This window comes from Gavia stellata, chromosome 24 (assembly GCF_030936135.1).
Source record: "Gavia stellata isolate bGavSte3 chromosome 24, bGavSte3.hap2, whole genome shotgun sequence".
NCBI classification, from domain to species: Eukaryota; Metazoa; Chordata; class Aves; order Gaviiformes; family Gaviidae; genus Gavia; species Gavia stellata.
The window spans coordinates 6925059-6942224 of NC_082617.1; the positions used below are offsets into that span (position 1 = coordinate 6925059).

The 17166-nt window shown below is 50.6% G+C and overlaps 1 protein-coding gene across 2 annotated transcripts; it reads left to right on the plus strand.

Moving 5' to 3' along the window:
* The first annotated feature begins 3957 nt into the window (after positions 1–3957).
* On the plus strand, positions 3958–16777 carry TBC1D13 (TBC1 domain family member 13). Of its 2 annotated transcripts, XM_059828855.1 has the most exons (12): positions 3958–3980; positions 4104–4177; positions 4822–4862; positions 5360–5421; positions 5718–5817; positions 7214–7296; positions 7452–7611; positions 8417–8624; positions 9315–9478; positions 11031–11191; positions 11423–11480; positions 12503–16777. In XM_059828855.1, the coding sequence occupies exons 1-12, from the start codon at positions 3958–3960 to the stop codon at positions 12566–12568; spliced, it is 1200 nt and encodes a 399-aa protein (XP_059684838.1). In that variant the 3' UTR covers positions 12569–16777. The 2 variants fall into 2 exon arrangements, with proteins under 2 accessions (XP_059684838.1, XP_059684839.1); XM_059828856.1 differs by lacking the exons at positions 8417–8624; positions 9315–9478.
* The last annotated feature ends 389 nt before the right edge of the window (positions 16778–17166 follow it).

Sequence of the window (17166 nt, forward strand, 5' to 3'; positions counted from 1 at the left end):
GGCTCAAGAGGCAAAAGGTCTCCAAGGAAAAGCAGATGCTGAGGAAAAAAAAAAAAACCAAAAACTCAGCAATCACAAAAATTGTACTTAACACCCTCATAAGAGATAGTCTGAAGGGTGCAACTTGCTCTTCTGGGTCACAGAGTGCTGAGCTGGGGCCATAATAACACAAAACTATGACTCCTCAAGGGTGCCACAACAGCTCAGAGACCTTTGAGATACATGTGGTACAAACAACAAAAATGAGTAAAATGGTGGGTCTTCAATTTTGAAAAAGAAGGCAACCCATAATCCACAGTGCTCTGCTTTGCAGTTAAGTCAGGGGAGAAGTCAAGGATGAAGTGGGCTGCTGAAGGCAGAGTACTGTCTCACTGGCCGTGAGGTCCCGGCTAAGGGAATGCAGGTGGGAGGAAGTTGTCCTGTGCTCTGCACTGTGTCTGCTTTGGAGACAAATCCACTTCAACTCCAGAACAAGTCCCTCTCGCAGATTTTGCCTGAAGCTTGCTTGAGAGAATCTTTCCAGAAAGGCAAGATCAACAGGAAGCTCTGAACCAGCAGGGAAACGTGTTCTGCTATCCCTACCAGTTCCCCTGTGCCATCAGACAGGAGGTCCCCGCAGCCAGTGTTCTTCCACTGTTTACTACCGATGGCCAGAGAACTCGAAAACAAATTCTCATTGACAATCTATTATCACGTGCAGCTGGAAATGGCCAGTGCTTGGGACTTGTCCAAGCAGCTTAGAGCACTAAAGGACAAGGACTGCCTTCCTGTGGCTCTGACAATCCTCTATTCCCCCTCTGCTGAGACCAGCACAATGTAGCCGGTTGATTCTAGCCCTGGAGAGATCAGCTGCCCTTTAACTTCTGAGCTCCCCGTGATCCACCAACAAAATCCCATACAGAAGGTTAATATAGAGGAAAGTGGTTAAAACATCCCAGTAAAATAACACCAAAGAAAAGCATTCATCCTCATGATTTATTATGGATATTTGAGTAGCACCCAGAGCTGCTGCTGGGACCTTTTGTACAAGACATGGTACAACCTAGTCTCTCCCTCCTCAGTTAGACTCAAGACATGGCATGTGGGCAGGGTGAGATGGAAGTACAAGTGTTAATAGCTGCACTGATCAATATTGTCTCTAGTTATAAACTCAGTGATAAATGAACTAGAGACGCTGACAAATCATTAACATTTGCCTAATCATTATCCTCAGGCAGCTTTCCTCAGGCAATAGATCAGCAAGCTGCCGGCCTAGCAGGCTGTCACCAGCGCCTTCCAATGATGGGCCATGAGCTGTCTAGTGCATGTGTGTTTTTGAAGGGTCAGAGACAGGTATGTGAAACATGCTGAAAATTCAAGTGTAGGAATCGAAAAGTGACTAGAACCATGGCTGCCAATATTTTTTCTGATTTATTTCTCTAGTAGATTTGCCTCCATCTTAATGCATGGAGCAATCGAATCCCTTGCAGACACAGGAGGAGGCATATAAAAGCCTGTATACCCAACTGCCCCCAGAAGTAGCCCTCTCCGTGGAGTAACAGCACCCTCCCACCATCCACAGACCCAAAGGAAACCGCAGTACATGCAGCTTCACTCTCCCCCATCACCAGCCTTCCCGGTCCTGCCAGCCTCTTTGGCAAATATTGCTTATTTGTAGGCTACATCCATGTTGTTACAACATTTCAGGCTGCACCGGCACGCGAAGCTTGGGACCGCTCTTGGCACTCCTGGGGCTGCCCGTGCCAATATTCTCTACCTTGGACTTCAGACCGATCTTCTCTCCCAGTTTCTCTCTCCAGGCGGCTGCCCAAAGCCAAGCCTGACTCACCGTGGCTCCACGCCAACGGCATAACGTTTACGCTGTTGCTACAAAAATGATTGGCAAAGCTGACTTTTCCAGCATCAGGGACTTGTCCAAGGAGAGGGCAAACAATATGCACTGATGTGAACTGATTATGATGACTTTAGAATAACAAATTTAATGTAAATGCAGAGTTTGGCACAGGTTACATTTTGAAGGAAAACTGCACTGTCATTTTAGCTGGCATCATGCAGCTGCAAATCACTGTGTTTTTATTAATTGATGGGTCATCACAGCTCGTGCGGGGAAATACCATCGCTGCCTTACAGCAGGGAAGCTGAAGTAGGAGTAGATTGAACTATTCTGCGGCCCAGCAAAGCCTGTGATTTCCAAACTTGTCGGCCTGCCGAGACCGACATTGCAAATGCTCGTCTCATGCTAGCTGAGAAACATATTGATCTTTGTACCTGCCTGCAGTAAAGGTGCTCCCTCGGCTCACTGAATTGTATCACAGATTTTCCTTCCAAAAGGTCACCTGCCCACGAGGACACCCCCGGGAGCCCCTGGGTTACCGCTCCCCGGGCACTGGGGATCCGCCACCGCCAGACCGCGATGGTCTCTGACAGCCTTGCGAGCCCTTTCACCAGCCTGCAGGCAGGTCTGGCCACAACCCCAAACCCTCCCTGGCTCTGCCGACACGGGGCGCCGGCCCCGCTCCATGGGGCGACCTTCCGTTCCCGAGGCACTCAGAGGTCACCTCGCCCGGCACCGCCGGGGATCCTCCCGGACGGGCTGCCGCGGCCCAGGGCCCTGCCTGGCGGGGCCCGGCTGCTGCCGGTAGTCCCGGGGAGGGGATGGGGGCTCCCCGGGGGCGGCGGTTCCGCGTGGGGCGGCGCTGCCTCCCCGCCCCTCGGCGGGCAGGCCCGGTGCCCCCGGGCAGGGCGAGCCCCGCGGGTCGGATGGAGAAGGGGGACGCTGGCACTCACCTGGCGCCAGGCCCCCGCCCGGCGCGGCGGATGGGGGGCGGCGGGAGTCCCGGCTCGTCCCGGCGCCGCTCCCCGGGGCGGGCAGGGGGTCCGCGTCCTCCTCGGGCCCGCTCCCCCCGCCACGGCCTCCGCTGTCAACAAACCCCGCCGTCACTTCCGCCAGCCGGGCCGCCCGCACCGGAAGCGCCGCCGCTTCCCCCCCCCCGGAAACAGCGGCCAGGCCGGAACGCTCGGGCCGTGCCCGCCGGTCCCCCCTCCCGGGCACCCGCCGGAGCCGGAAGGCAGCGCGGGGCTCTCGGGGCCCTGCCGGCCCCGCCCCCGTCACACGCACTGACCTCACCGCCTCCCGCAGCAATGACGTGACGTCACCAGGTGCGGTGGTGGTGACGTCACGGCAGCGGCGCTGACTGCGCTGTGCTGCTGCACGATGTCACGGCGCGGCTCAGCGCGCGAGGCTGCCACCACGCAAAGGCTTGTTTGGCGGCGGCGGCCGCGCAGGGCCTCCCCGGGGCTCCCCCTGCCCGGGCCGCGGCCGCCGCCACCGCCCAGAGGGTCTGCGAGCGCGAGCCCCGGGCCCCCGCCTGCCCACGCGGACGCCGTTCCCGCAGGCCTCGCTCACGGCTGCCGCTTGCAGGGGCCGTAGGCGCCAGACCTTGCCTGGGAGGGCGCGACCGCCTCCGGGGTTCCCTCAGTGCTGTGAGCGCCAGCGGGGCCTGCAACCGGGGAGCCCCGGCGGGGCGGGGGGGGGGTTCTGCCTGCGGGGCCCTCGCTGAGGCGGGCAAGGCGGGCAGCTGTAAGCACCTGGTGCCAGGGGAGGGGGCCCCACCAGGCCCCGGGTGCCGTGAGAGGGCACAACCCGCGGCCGGGGCCGAGCCCCCGGGCAGCTCAGCGCCCCGGGAGGGAGCTGGGAGGGCGGCCCGGGGTGAGAAGGCCGCCGGGCAGGAACGCACGGGCGGCCTGAGGCGGCCGCGGGGGCGGGGCTCGCCGCCACTCCCCCCCCCCCCCCGAGGGGCGGAGCCGCCGCCGCGGGGAGGGGGTGGGTGGGTGGGTGGGTGGGGTGGTGGGCGGAGCCGGGGGCGTGGTTTGGCCGACCCCCGCCCACCCCCCCGCGGGCAGGGTTTCCAGCCGGAGCGTTTATGCGGCGCGCGGGGAAGGGGCGCGGGGGCCGCCATGTCGCGGTTGCACCAGAGCAGGTCGGTGTTGGGGCCCGTCGGCTCCTCTCCCCTCCCGGGGCTGCGCGGGGAGGGCTCTGTGGGGTCGGGGGGGTGCCGGTAACAAGCGTTATAACGGCCGCGGCTCCGCTCCCCTCCCCTCAGGATCGCGGACTTCCAGGAGGTGCTCGGCGAACCCACGGTGGCTCTGGCCAAGCTCCGCGATCTCTGCTTCAGCGGTGAGTGGCCCGGGGAGGGGCGGGGACCGGCCCCGGCCTGGGGAGGAGGGCGCTGGGCACGGCCCCAGCCCCGGTGGGGCTCCCGCCGGCGGTGGGCCCGGGCTGGAGCCGCCCCCGCGGGGCTCGGGACGCCCGAAGGCGCAGGCACGGGGTGTGCGGCCCCGGGGTGTCCGACGGCTGAAGGCCGCCTCAGCTACCGCCAAGTACTCCGCTCCTAGAGCTGCCGTGAAGCGGCGGGTGTTGGAAACCCGAGGCTGGCGGCTGTGTTTTCAAGCCCAAGCTCCGTCAGGCTGCAGCGGTCCCCGCCCGGCCTTTGAGCACAGCCACAAACTTCCAGGCAAACCCTTCCTTCCCCCTCTCGGAGGTGCTTGTGGGTTTCATTGCTTCTGCTGTGCCTTGTCCATCACCTGCACGCTCCCCGGCTTTCTGCTCCCAACGCCTGCCGCAGGCACCCAGCCCCGTGGCAGGCAGCGGCACGTTTGGAGCTGTGTATAATATAACCTCCAGAGCGTCCCTGTGAAAATGTCTTGCCCCCTGGGGAGGAGCGGTGCTGCCTTTGCCTGTGTGTGCGGTGACGTTAGTAAACCACGGCGAGGAGGCTAACTGGGGCTAACGTAGTTATTTCTCTGCCTGATGTTCCACAGGAATTCCCTTTGATGGTGGGCTGCGCTGCCTGTGCTGGAAGGTGGGTTTTCCTTGGGGTGCTTTTGTTTCTTGCGAGTGATGCTTTGCATTGCTTAAATACACGTAGTATTTTTGGGCACTTAAAATTGTAAACAAACAAACAAAAAATTCCTGAGCTTAAAAGCCACTCAAAATTGGCAGTAATTTGTGGAGATCAGCACTGGCACAATTGCAATAGCATTTACTGACCCAGGACAACCATCTCTTTGGATGAGAGAAAGTGGTTGTCTGCTCTTTGCATGAGAACAGCCCTTAGTGTTAAGCTAGGAGTGCATTTCAGTCAGGTTTGCTATTGATCAATCCTAAAAATAGGTCTGTGTTGAAAACCAGTCCCTGAAATATTCCTGACTGTCACTTGGCAAAGTACTGGGCTTTCTGGAGAAAGCTCTCGGTATTTTCAGAGAGCCAGTTTTAGCTGCTGCGTTTGGTTTGCTCATCTTACAGGTATAATAGCTCATTCTCCAAATACTGATTTGTGTGTGTCTGTCTTCTGTACAGATACTCCTGAACTACCTCCCTTTAGAGAAAGCCTTATGGAGCTCTTTGCTGAAGAAACAGAGGTGAGGACATCGCTGCTTGTTCCTTTATTTCTAATGATATCTGCGGAGAAGGAGAATAGTTCCTTAAATAATTAAGTACCTTCATAAAATGAATTGTTCTTGTGTGGAATGCACTGTTCTGTAGGCTGTCTGCTGGGTCAGGTGGATTGACCTCTTCAGCTGAACTCAACTGAAGAGAAAATCAGATGCATTCTGGCTAAGCAGGGTGGTGCTGAGAGATCTGTTTGAACTCAGTCTGGGTGCTTATGTTGACTTAATCTTCTGCTTCATTACAAATTCCTCTTTTCTTCCTTAAGGGATCTGTATTCCCAGTTCCTAAAGGAAATGATTATCCAGCCTGGGATAGCCAAAGCCAACCTGGGGGTTTCAAGGGAAGATGTCACCTTAGAAGATCACGTAAGTGCTCTTAAGTCTTTGTGTTGCAGAAAATTCCCCAGAGCTATAAACTGTTGTTCCGGAGCCTGGACGCCTGGGCTGCTCTTGGCTCTGTTGTTGGACTGAGAGAACTTTGCCCTGCTAGCAGGAGGGACAGTTCCTAGGTACCAGCCTGGTGCGTGTGTCTTAGTAGCCTTCAGTGTGACTTACTGGCAATGCACCAATAGTTCTGAAGAGAGCTGTTTTCAGCTATGCGAATCTCTTTTCCCCTCCTTTGGGGCTAGCTGCCCAGGCTACGGTTCTCCTAGGGAAAGGGAGAGGCTCACAAGAGGTACCTCTAGCAAAGAGACGCTCTCCTGGGAAGTCAGGTCCATGAGTGGACTCAACAGGCTACTCTGAAAAGAGCATATAAAAGAGGCAGGAGAGTGAAGCTGGACTATGATGTGGAAGGCAAGAGACTCACTTATTTCTAGTTCTGCTGCTGGCTTTTTTTTTTTTAATTTACTACTTCCTGCATCCCTTGGCTTTTTCCTTCTCTGAAAGTGCTGTTAAGAGTATATGTGTTGGGGGAGGGAATGAAGTAACTGATCAGAAGAGACTGTAAAATGATACAACTGCTTCCATGACTGGTCCTGAATGTTAACTTCTCTGCTAGCATACAGTCATCTGTGCCGCTGTGATCTCTGGAGGCCTTGGTGCTGTAAAACTAGCATGTTTGTAACATTCCACACGTTGGCAGGTTACAGTGATCTTTGAATCTCTTGGAACGTTGCTTTTTTTTTTTTTTCCCCCCTCTCAGTTAGTTGTTAACTTTGTGTGGATCTTGATGTGGAGAGAGGAAAGTGTGTGTGGAGGGGTAGTTAAGTTTGTCATACTGGAAAACTGGTCAGCTACAGGATAGGCTGTTCATATTAATATGTATTTCCTTTTTCCTGGGCACAATGGTGGTGCTTAATCAGCTTTCTCAGAGCTGAGATAGAGGGGGATACTTGTAACTGATAACCACAACACTTAAGTACTGTGTGGGTGGGTAACTCTTACCCTAAGTACAAAGACTATCTCTGTAGTATAGATTGGAGCTTCAATCAGGAATCTTGTTGACACAAGACAGGATAGCTGATTTGGGAACAAAGTCATTAAGAGGCAGATGAAAAGGGATTGGAAATATTGGCTTCTGCCTCTCTAAGTGATCCTGCATGCTCACTCGTTTCACAAGCTCTGATCTGCTTCCTGCACGCTGTCTGAAAAAACAACACTAAATGTAGCTAATGAGAGAAAAAATTAAATCTGATGTGTTAAGAGCATGCTGGTACTAGATGACAGAGGGACAGCAGGAATGTTAAATCAGTGTATATTTACTGAGGATTTTGATATGTGTGAAACATGCTTGTTCCGTTTCTGTTGTTTATTTCTTTAGCCTCTCAATCCAAACCCAGACAGCCGATGGAATACTTACTTCAAGGATAACGAAGTGCTTCTCCAGATAGACAAAGATGTCAGGTGTGTGAGGCATAATGATTCAGGCTTCTGAACCCGAGTGGTTTGGTTAACGCTTTGTACTTTGAAAATGAAGTTTAATATTAAACTGAGCCTCCTGTTCAACATGGGGTATGTACTTCCTTCTTATGCCTGATTTCTTTCTGTATCTGTCCTAGGAGGCTGTACCCTGACATGGCATTCTTCCAGCGCCCAACAGACTACCCCTGCCTTTTAATCCTGGATCCCCAAAATGAGTTTGAGACGCTGCGCAAGCGGGTGGAGCAGACGACACTCAAGTCACAGACGGTGGCGCGAAACCGCAGCGGGGTTACAAATGTGAGATCTCGGTGGCGGCTGTCCATGGGGCAAGGCATCTTAGCTGATAAGAGGAAGAAGGGTGTTTCTCAGGCTTTTTTTCTGTTTCTCTCTGCTTGTGTGGTGGAATTGGGCAAATACCCCAGCATATACTGTGTGTTCTGGTGGCTAGACAGCTTTGTAGAACCAGCTGATGTGCCTGACAGTTAGTAGGGAATTACAGGTGTATTTAATTTTAAGGATTATTTTTTCCTGACTTCAGGTGGAAGTTGGAGTTGCAGGAAGATGCGAGTATTTTATGCTTGATGTGCCTTTCTGTATGGGAACAAAACACTGAAGGGTTAATTTACTGAAGTTGAATTTACATAGTCTTACAGAACTGGATCTCATAAACCTGCAATTAGGAGAAGAGCTGGGTATCTGCTGAAATGTGTGTTGTCTCTTTACGTTTTCACAAGTGTTACAGCACAAGTGCCACATGCTGTTGGGGAAGGTGGCTTGCTACCACAACGGATCTATACTTTTCCTCATACTACTAATAGAGAAGTGGAACTGCTGTGGTTTCTTACTGCATGGGATCAGGTGGTGCAGTGATTCAGGGCAACTGTCTGTTACTACAGACTGCTTCGTTCTTCAGGGATAGCCAGCACTAGGACTTCAGTGCCTTTGTGCTTCCCAAGTTTATATGAACACCTGCCTGCTTGGTATAAGCTGCCCAAATCTTTTGGGGGCCTATGTGTATTAAAAGCCAAGCTCGTCACGTGTACAAAACTTCCTGTGCCAGTTGGTTATCCTGAATCAGCCCTAGTCTTGTCTTGCTCTTCAGGTGAGCTCCCCTCTTAAAACAACTCCTAATTCTCTGAGCGAGTATGAAGTTCTACCCAACGGCTGTGAAGCTCACTGGGAAGTAGTGGAGCGAATCCTGTTTATCTATGCCAAGCTGAACCCCGGGATAGCGTACGTTCAGGGGATGAATGAAATCGTAGGGCCTCTTTACTACACCTTTGCTACAGATCCTAACAGTGAATGGAAAGGTGAGAGACTCTTTTGACTGCTCAGTAATGGCTGTTGTACTGCATGCTCTCTGTGTAAAGAACTGGTTTGGGAATGAGACTCTCTTTAAACAACTCTGTTTTGACTGGGCCAAAAAGCAAATACAGTAAGAGATGAGGAGTTCTGGGAACCACAGCAAATTGATAGAAACTGAATGGGCTGTGAGTGGAGAGGACATGGGAAGTGAGGATTTTTGAGGGATTTCTGTTTGGTTTTTTGCATGGATCTAAGTTGCACTTTGTGAAACTTAAAATCCCTTTAGAAGCTCTTGTTTGCTCGTGCTATATATACCTGGTAAGAAAAGAATGGAATGGGAGTACTTTGCCTGTTGCTTCTACTTCACAGGAGCTCCGAGGGTGTGTGCTGATGGTGGGGAAAGCAGATGGTGTTCTTGGGCATAGATAACCGGTTTGTGACCTGATGTCATGAAGACCTTGTGTTGCACACAGGGGCTGTATTTGCAGTGGCTCTGTAGACATTTCTGGTTTTAAAAAAAAAAAAAAAGCATCTAGTCTTGTCCCAGTCCAAGCAAGCCAAGATCTTGTGGGATCTGCTACTTGAATCCAGTACAGCAACCAGATTATGGAGCAAGAACAGTTCTAAGTCTGTGTGCCTCTGTCAGTAATGCTTCCTCTATTCCCCCATCATTTCTTTTAATTTTTTTTTTCCAGAACATGCTGAAGCAGACACATTTTTCTGCTTTACCAATCTAATGGCCGAAATTCGGGACAACTTCATTAAGAGCCTGGATGATTCTCAGTGTGGTATTACCTACAAAATGGAGAAGGTCTACTCCACTCTGAAGGAAAAAGATGTGGAGCTGTATTTGAAACTGGTGAGGACCTAGGTGTTTCTCTCAGTCTCGGTTGGAATGTGAGGAGTGGAGCTTAATAGTGCGTTTCAATGTCAGCCAATTTTGTTAAACTGTTACTGTGCTTGAATAGAAAGGTTGAGAGAGTGTATGAAGGGCTTTGCCTGTAAGGCATAGAGGCTCTCTTATCTGTGAGCTGAAACAACCTCTCCTTGGAGTAAGCCTAGAGCGAGCTGACACAGCAGGGCTTTCCTCCCCTGCCTGACTGTGGAAGCAAACAATAGTTGTTGCAAAGCTGCCAGCTGTGAGTCCGAAGTGACTTGGCCACGATCCCTGGTCACCTGGGTTGAGACCTAGTTGGAGCTGGAGTCTTTACTCTCTTCTAGTCACCAGGTAAAACATGAGTTTTGCTGTAGAGTTCCTTGGAATCTAAGGTTACAGGAATTGTGTCTCCGTCTTTAAAAACAAAACAAAAAACAATCCACCTCCCAACACTTCTGTTGCCACCAGATGCCCTGACAGCACTAACTTAAACTGCATGGAGATCATTCAGGAAGTAAACTTAAATCAAGCAAGCTGGTCCATCCCGCTCACCTAATTCTATCACCCTTTTTTGTGCAAGGGTCTCAGAGTGCCTTGGGTTGGTGTGGGTTTTGTAGAGCATCTAGAAGGCAGCTTTTGCTGAAAACATCTTCAGGTCTTATAGACCATTTAGTGTGAAAGTCCAAGGAGAATTTGGAAGGGAAAGCTGCTCTTGGTACTCCAACCTTCACCAAATCACACTGAGATTTTTTTTTTGCATTTAGAGAAATCAGGATATATTTTTTTTTTTATAATCCAAAAGATGGTTTGTTAGCACAGTGACATGACCCACAGCATTGGCTGGTGGCTGATTCAGTGGGGAGAAAATAAATTGCTTACAGTTTAGCTGGCAGGAAATGGTCTTGGCCATGCAGCAGCTGGTCCTTAAGAATATCAGTAGGATCCTGAACTCATTTGATCTTGATTAAACTTATAGTCCCTTGGATTTAGCAGCAGAAAACAAGGAAGCTTGAGGCTAGAAGTGCTTACAGTATGTTTTACTGACCATCAGTGTGAACTCTGTTCCATCTTTGTTTCTTTTTGTGAATAGTAAACCTTTTGATAAATACGGGGCTTCTGGAAAGGAGAGGAAATCCTGACAAAACAGTGTCTCTGCTGGTGGGGGAGGGCTGCGACTTTGCAGATAAAATGCTGTTCAAATGGGAACATTAAAATTACTTGGCAAGTTTGATGGAACTAACACAAATAGTGCCTGTAGTAAGAAAAGCTTCCTTTACTTCATGTTGTAGACAGAGGAGCATTTTCTGGCTTGTCTGTAGACATGGAGCGTGGCTACACTTAAAATCTCTCTCAGTCTAGCTTGAATGTGAGAGCCTTCAAAGGACGCACTGGGTTTGCTGCGGTTGCAGTATGAGTTGACAGCTTAGAGCAGTATCAGGGTGGAGATGGGGATGGAAACATGGGGTGCATCTCTTACTTGTAGGGAACTGGCCGAGAGCACATATTCATTCTTTGCCTGGTGCATGTCTGACAGCAAGAACAGAACATCAAACCCCAGTTCTTTGCCTTCCGCTGGCTGACGCTGCTCTTGTCCCAAGAGTTCCTGCTGCCAGATGTCATCCGTATCTGGGACTCCCTCTTTGCTGATGATAAGCGCTTTGATTTTCTTCTGCTCGTCTGTTGTGCCATGTTGACGTAAGTACAGAGGTGGCCTTCCTCCTCTTTTCTTTCCCTCCTTTACCTAAATCTGTGGATCCGCGAGCCTCCTGTAGGCGTGCGTTAAGGCATCTGGAGAATAGGTTATAGTCACTTGTTACAATGGTAGCAAAAGTGTTTTCAAAGGCCTCTATAAGGGCACAGTGTAGTCTGCTTTTAAAGTTCCTCTGTAAAGAGTCAAAAGTAGCTGGAATAATGTCCATCTTTCAGACTAATCCGGGACCAGTTGCTGGAAGGAGACTTCACTCTGAACATGAGGCTGCTGCAGGTAAGGATTAAATATAGTTGGCATAGGGAGTAATTTGAAGAGTCTTGAAATAGTCCTGTGAGAGAGGGTGATAGCAGGGATATGCATGGCTGAATAGAAGTACCAGATTTCTGATAGTTGCATGCAGAAAAATCTTAAGGTGGATCTTGCAGCATGCTCATTACTGGAAGTATGAATCTTTGCATGCTGTGGTCCCCACCACCCACTGGGAAACTGAACTCCTGACAAATGACTACTTTAACTTCCTTGGTGGTGGTGTCTCTGCTCCTTGTGCTGCTAACCGGGTTTTCACTTCCACATGCAGAGGGTGGCTGTACACTCTGTTTTGTTGTCCTAGCTCTGTATGGATCTCTTCTCTTTCCTCCCCCTTTTTAGTGCTACAGTAGCAATGGGTCCTATTTCAGAGAATAATATTCCTTCTCTGATCTTCTGTTGGTGGGACAGAGTGCTGCTGTCTGGAGCTCAGTATTGCCATTGAAATAAAGCCTTCTTTTGCTTGGGCGCCCATTCTAGCCTACAGAGAAATTATCATAGGCTAGAGGTTTTTAACAGCTTTTGGTTTGCAAAAAAATTTGTATTTTTCCAGCAAAGACGTGAAACCCTGTGTAACAGTGTTAAGTTTATTGGCGGAGGCTTTTGTTTAGTTCTGAGGTCTGTGAGAGCTCAAGGTTGAAAACTCCTGCACTGCACAGTAGGATATCTCTGATTCTGCCAGTTCCTGCTTTGGGCTGTGCAAGATACTGGCTTTGATAAGGCTTTCTGGCATGAAGATAGCCTTTGTAGCAAGCCAGCTTACTGTACCCTTGGAGGACAAATTTAAAAAAAAAAAAATCTTCTTGAAGGGTATTGAGGCTCGATCAGTTACAAAACAGGAAACTGCTAGCTGTTAAGGGAGTAACTGAACGTGGCTGTATGTTATACTAGGCCAAGAATGCTGTCGTCAAGGTTTGCCTTGCTTAAGTGAAACAATGTGTACGAGATACGCTAGGTAGTCACTTACATCACTTGTTTCTTTGACATAGGATTATCCTATCTCTGATGTTCACCTGATTTTGAAGAAGGCAAAGGAACTTCAAGATTCCAAATAGTCCATGAGCCTAACAAAAGGTGTCAGAGAAACTGTATGGCAGTGGATCCCAGGAGATGGCCCATGCAGTGTGGCGCATTAAAGCTCCTAGGGGTCTCTGCAGGACTTCAGGTTTTGTGTTTGGGCTACTAGCCACCTTGAAGACTTCTTCCTGCTCTATTTATTAGGTCAAGGACTGATTACTTCCCTATCTACTTGGATCCTCCACTCCAGATTTTTTCAAATCTCAAATGCCTCTGTGCTGCCAAAAGCAGTTCTTTGTATCTTTTTTTAATGACTTAAATTTTGGGGAGAAAGAAACCATCTGTCTGGGCATCCCTGGAAGGATGGACTCCTGCATCATGGAAGTAGCTCACGTGAAGTGACTTCTGATGGGGAAGGGACGAGCTGAATCCAGTGGATTTTGGTGGGTCAGTATAGAAGGATCTTCCTCCTGTGAATAGAATGTATTCCAATGAAGTCACACATCCTGCCATTCAAGTAGCTTCTGGATTCTTCTTCTTCGTGTCTGCGCTTAGCCATCCACGGGGTGTGCAAAGAAGATAATTGCATCAGTTTCTGGTGATTGTCATCTGACATCTGGCAGTTTGGACCCCTTTGCCTGGGAAAGAGACCTTGAAAAGCTGAGATGGGAGGACACGATTACAGCTGGCAGCTTTGTGCACTGAAACTGCTTGAATCCAGAATCGCCTTATCAACAAGGTCTCCTTGAAAGCAAGACTCTGGTGGTTTTAATCAGTGAGTGAAGCATAGTTTGAAGTCAAGCCTTATTACACACAGCCTTAGAGCAGAAGCTTGAGGCCTCCCTGCAGCAACAAACTGCTTTCCTGGCTCTGAACTGGAGCATATCCAGCTACAATCAGGATTCTGAAATACAAGAAATGGGCATCTAGTCATGTGCAATGAAGACAGCTGTATTTAGAGACTTATACAGGCATGGCACTGGGGTTTTCTGCCTCAGTGGCTTGCATAATACTACCCTGCATAAGCTCTGGTCACACTAACCTTGATATTGTCAATACTGTCTCATGGTACTTCTTGCCAGGAAGACATGGTACAGGTCTGACCTACAAGTAAGAGTCCTTTTCTGGTGTAATCCAGTGGGCATGCAAGCATTTCATCGTTAGCTGACTGCTGGGGCTGATCCGCTTTTCTGTGTACCAGTCCTGTTGGAGTCACAGTCCTGAGTTGGTCACCTCTCCCTCCTGAGAGGGGAAACTGCTGCATTTCAAATACAGTAGAGCAGGCTCAGGTGAACATTTACTACAAGCTATGGAGAGAACTGCTAACCTGCTGGCAGCGGCAAGCTGATGAGAAACTGTAATCCTTGGAGGGCGAAACTGCCAGCACCCAGGTGCTTGGGTTGTGCAGAAGCTCTTGAGTGAACACTAATCCAGCGTGCTTTTCCCTTTCTTTCTGTGCTGTGCTGGCTCACCTCTGCATAGCTGTTTGACACTGCAGTTTTCGGTATTTATGGGTATTGATTTGTTAAAGGTCAGTCTTCTCTGTAAGATCTGCTTAAGCTGCTGATGGCCTAGAATCATCCTAGCAGGAGGGATGTTGTCAGCCTTCAGCTTTTTTACTAGTGTTATTTCTTTCACTGAAGGCCAGTTCTTTACAGGCTACTGTAATTCTCACAAAGGTGGATGGGGAGATGGGAGGACAGGCTGATGCATGCACCAACCTTCTTATTGGCAATCCCAGGCAATCTCTCTGCCTCTTCAGAAGATGCTTGAGTGACACTGGTGCAGCCAGGTGTTGCTGCTGTGGTGGAGCAAGAGCAACTGAAGACTAAAAACAATCTGTAATTAATACCTGTGGCTAACAGTATCCCTCTCTGCTGCAATCCTTTCTAGAGGGTAGAGTTTTCCTCCAAGAAATATGGAACTGATAGACCAGGACAGCTGTGTGATGAAGCATCCTGTCTGCTCTAACCACTGGATGGATGTTCTTCCTGCCTTCTGTCACTGAGCTATTCCAGGTGGTCTCATGGTCTCAGCTCTTGGGTACCCTGCACTGGAGAGGCCAGTAGTCAGACCTTGTATGGCCAAACAGCCAGCTGGTAGGCACAAATGTAGAACCAGAGGGTCAAACTCTTAAGTAGAATTGGACCTCCTCCAAACACTTCCTCAGAACTGCTTTAAATTGCTGTAGCTCTCTCACATTCCATGTACCAGCTCTGCTCTCACCTCCCCAAATACCTGGGCTGTCCTTTTTGGGTCCCCCTGGCAAGTGCAGGGTTCCCTTATGCTGTATTTTCTCACTGGTAACAGGAGCATCCATGAGGGTTCCTGGTCTGAATAGCTAGAAGTCTCCTTAAAAAAAAAAAAACTGAGAAGGCAGCAGGCAAATTGGGATCAAAGCATTACTTGTAGATGAGCTTCCGCTTGCTTTCAGAGTAGCGTTTGGGCCCTGAGGTTGACCTCCGGCAGTGGCGTTGCCCAGCTCTGGGCCAGGTGCTGGTCTGTAGCCTTGCAAACACTCGAGGAAGACGCTGGGGAGGGGGGTACTCAAGTCGCAGTGCAGGCGGCTGTCTGGGTACGGGTGTTACGCTGTCTCCTCCCTGCCTGGGTGCCGAAGGACTTACATTGTGCTGTCTTACTTCTCTTCAGGGAGTGATGGTGAATGCTTTTAAAAGGAGTCTGCAGTGGTTTAATGGGATGCAATGAGAGCTTTGGCTACTGGAAAGGTTCTCTCGGATAAATTCTGTAGTCTTATCCAGGCTATGGCTGCTGAACTGATTGAGTTCTTCTTCAGGGAGAACTTGTAACAACTTTGATACACCCAGGCAGGCTGGTTCCTACATGAAAAGCTGTTTTATTTATGTCCCTCCTTATTTCTTCCTGTGTGGTAGGACTTCTGTCCTGCTGTTGAAAAGGGCTGTTGAAAGGAGTTGTACTTTTCAATTACTTGGGGCATGCGTTTCTTTATTCCAAGACTTTCTCCTTTCTTTAAAAGCAAAGCCAGATTTTTCTGAGGGGAGAAAAGAAAGTCTTGTTACCAGCTTTTGAATTCCCTCATGAGTTTCCTTGGCTTCATTCCTCAAAGGCTTGTGGTGGTTTTTTTGTTGTTGTTGAGGTCAGATGCTATTTAACTAGTGCTTCCTTGCTTGTGTGGCCAAGTAGTGACTGCTCCACCCTTGAGACGTTTCCACCTCTGATTTCTTCCAATCCTAATCTGCTGCAGGAGCAGCAAGGTTGGCTGAAGCAGCAGTTCTTTGGGTGGGAGGTGTTAGTCTGAGGTGCCTTGGGGACCCCTTGTTTCACAGGGGCCTAAACAGAGGATGTTTAAATAGCTCGTGCAACGCATTCTTTGTGGACAGGACTACTGCCAGGCAGGGGAAGGGGTACCCATCTTCAACTGGGAGGAAAAACAGGACGCTGTGCTGGATGTGGGGAGAGATGAGCCTCCCCTGGGAGGAAGAGCTCTGCTCTACCTGCACCTGGCTGTGATTCAGGCTTCAGGAAACTTTGTGGCTTTGCCAGTGAGGTAGAAGCAACAGGATACTAGAGATCAAATCATTGATGGTGGTCACTCGGAACATTGATTTTTGAGTTTGAATTTTGTGACCTAACCTAGAATTATTCACACTTTGGCAGTGAGCAGAATGGAGGCCAGAAGTTGCTTTGGGGGAGTCTGGGGTGTTTGGGAAAGCAGAGGCTGTTTTCCCTTACGGAGTGTCAGTGACTTTGTTTTAGCCATTTGGAGCACTCTGAAATGCCCTTTCCTTGAAAGAGAGGAACATGTAACACTTTTTCTTTTTTTTACCTTGTCTGGAAAGAATTGCCAGCACAGGGTCTAGAGAACACTTCCTCACTCTAAAACTCCTTTTATGCTTCTTTTTAAACACTATTTTTATAACGCTTCCTTGAACTAAACGGCTGGCTTTGTGCAAGCGTCTCCTGGGGACGCGACTCACCGTGTTGAGCTTGGAGTCAGTGCTGCTACAGCTGCTGACTACCCGACTTCTGCGTGCCCTGTGACCGTGGCCGGGGGAGCCAAGCCACCGAGCCGCAGCAGCAGCAGCAGGCCGTGGCGCGGAGCCCCGCAGCGCTGTGGGTTTGGGGGTACAGGCCTGCCTCCCTCGCCGCCGCCTCGGCAAGATGGTGTTGCTTCGCCTTCACCCGCCTCGCCGCTGCCTGGCTGGAGTGGGGCCAGCCGGGGGAGCGGTGGTTTTTCCTCAGGGAAAGACACGGCGAAGGTAACGCTCTCGGCGCGGGGGAGAGCGGCGCCGGCGGGGCGGGGGCCGACCGGGCCCGGAGGCCGCTGTGGCGTCCGGCCGGGGGAGAGCCGCCTCGTTGGTTGCTCCGCTCTTTATTTTTGTACTTTCGAGCCGCGCTCGTGGCCTCCGGGACTCCCGTTTAATGCTGTTCTCTCGTTTGTCCTAATAAAATGGTTCCTTTGCACACCGGTGCCGCGGCCGCTTCTGTCGCCGCCGGCGGGTCCCGGGGGACGGCGACGTCCCCCCCCCCGGGGAGCGCTGGGCGCCGCGGCGCCCTCTCGCCCTTAAAGGGGCGATGCTCCTGCGGGTGCCGGGCCGCGCAGGGAGAGGCCTGCTGCGGGGAAGCCGCGGCCCGTTTAAGCGGCGGCCGCTCCTGC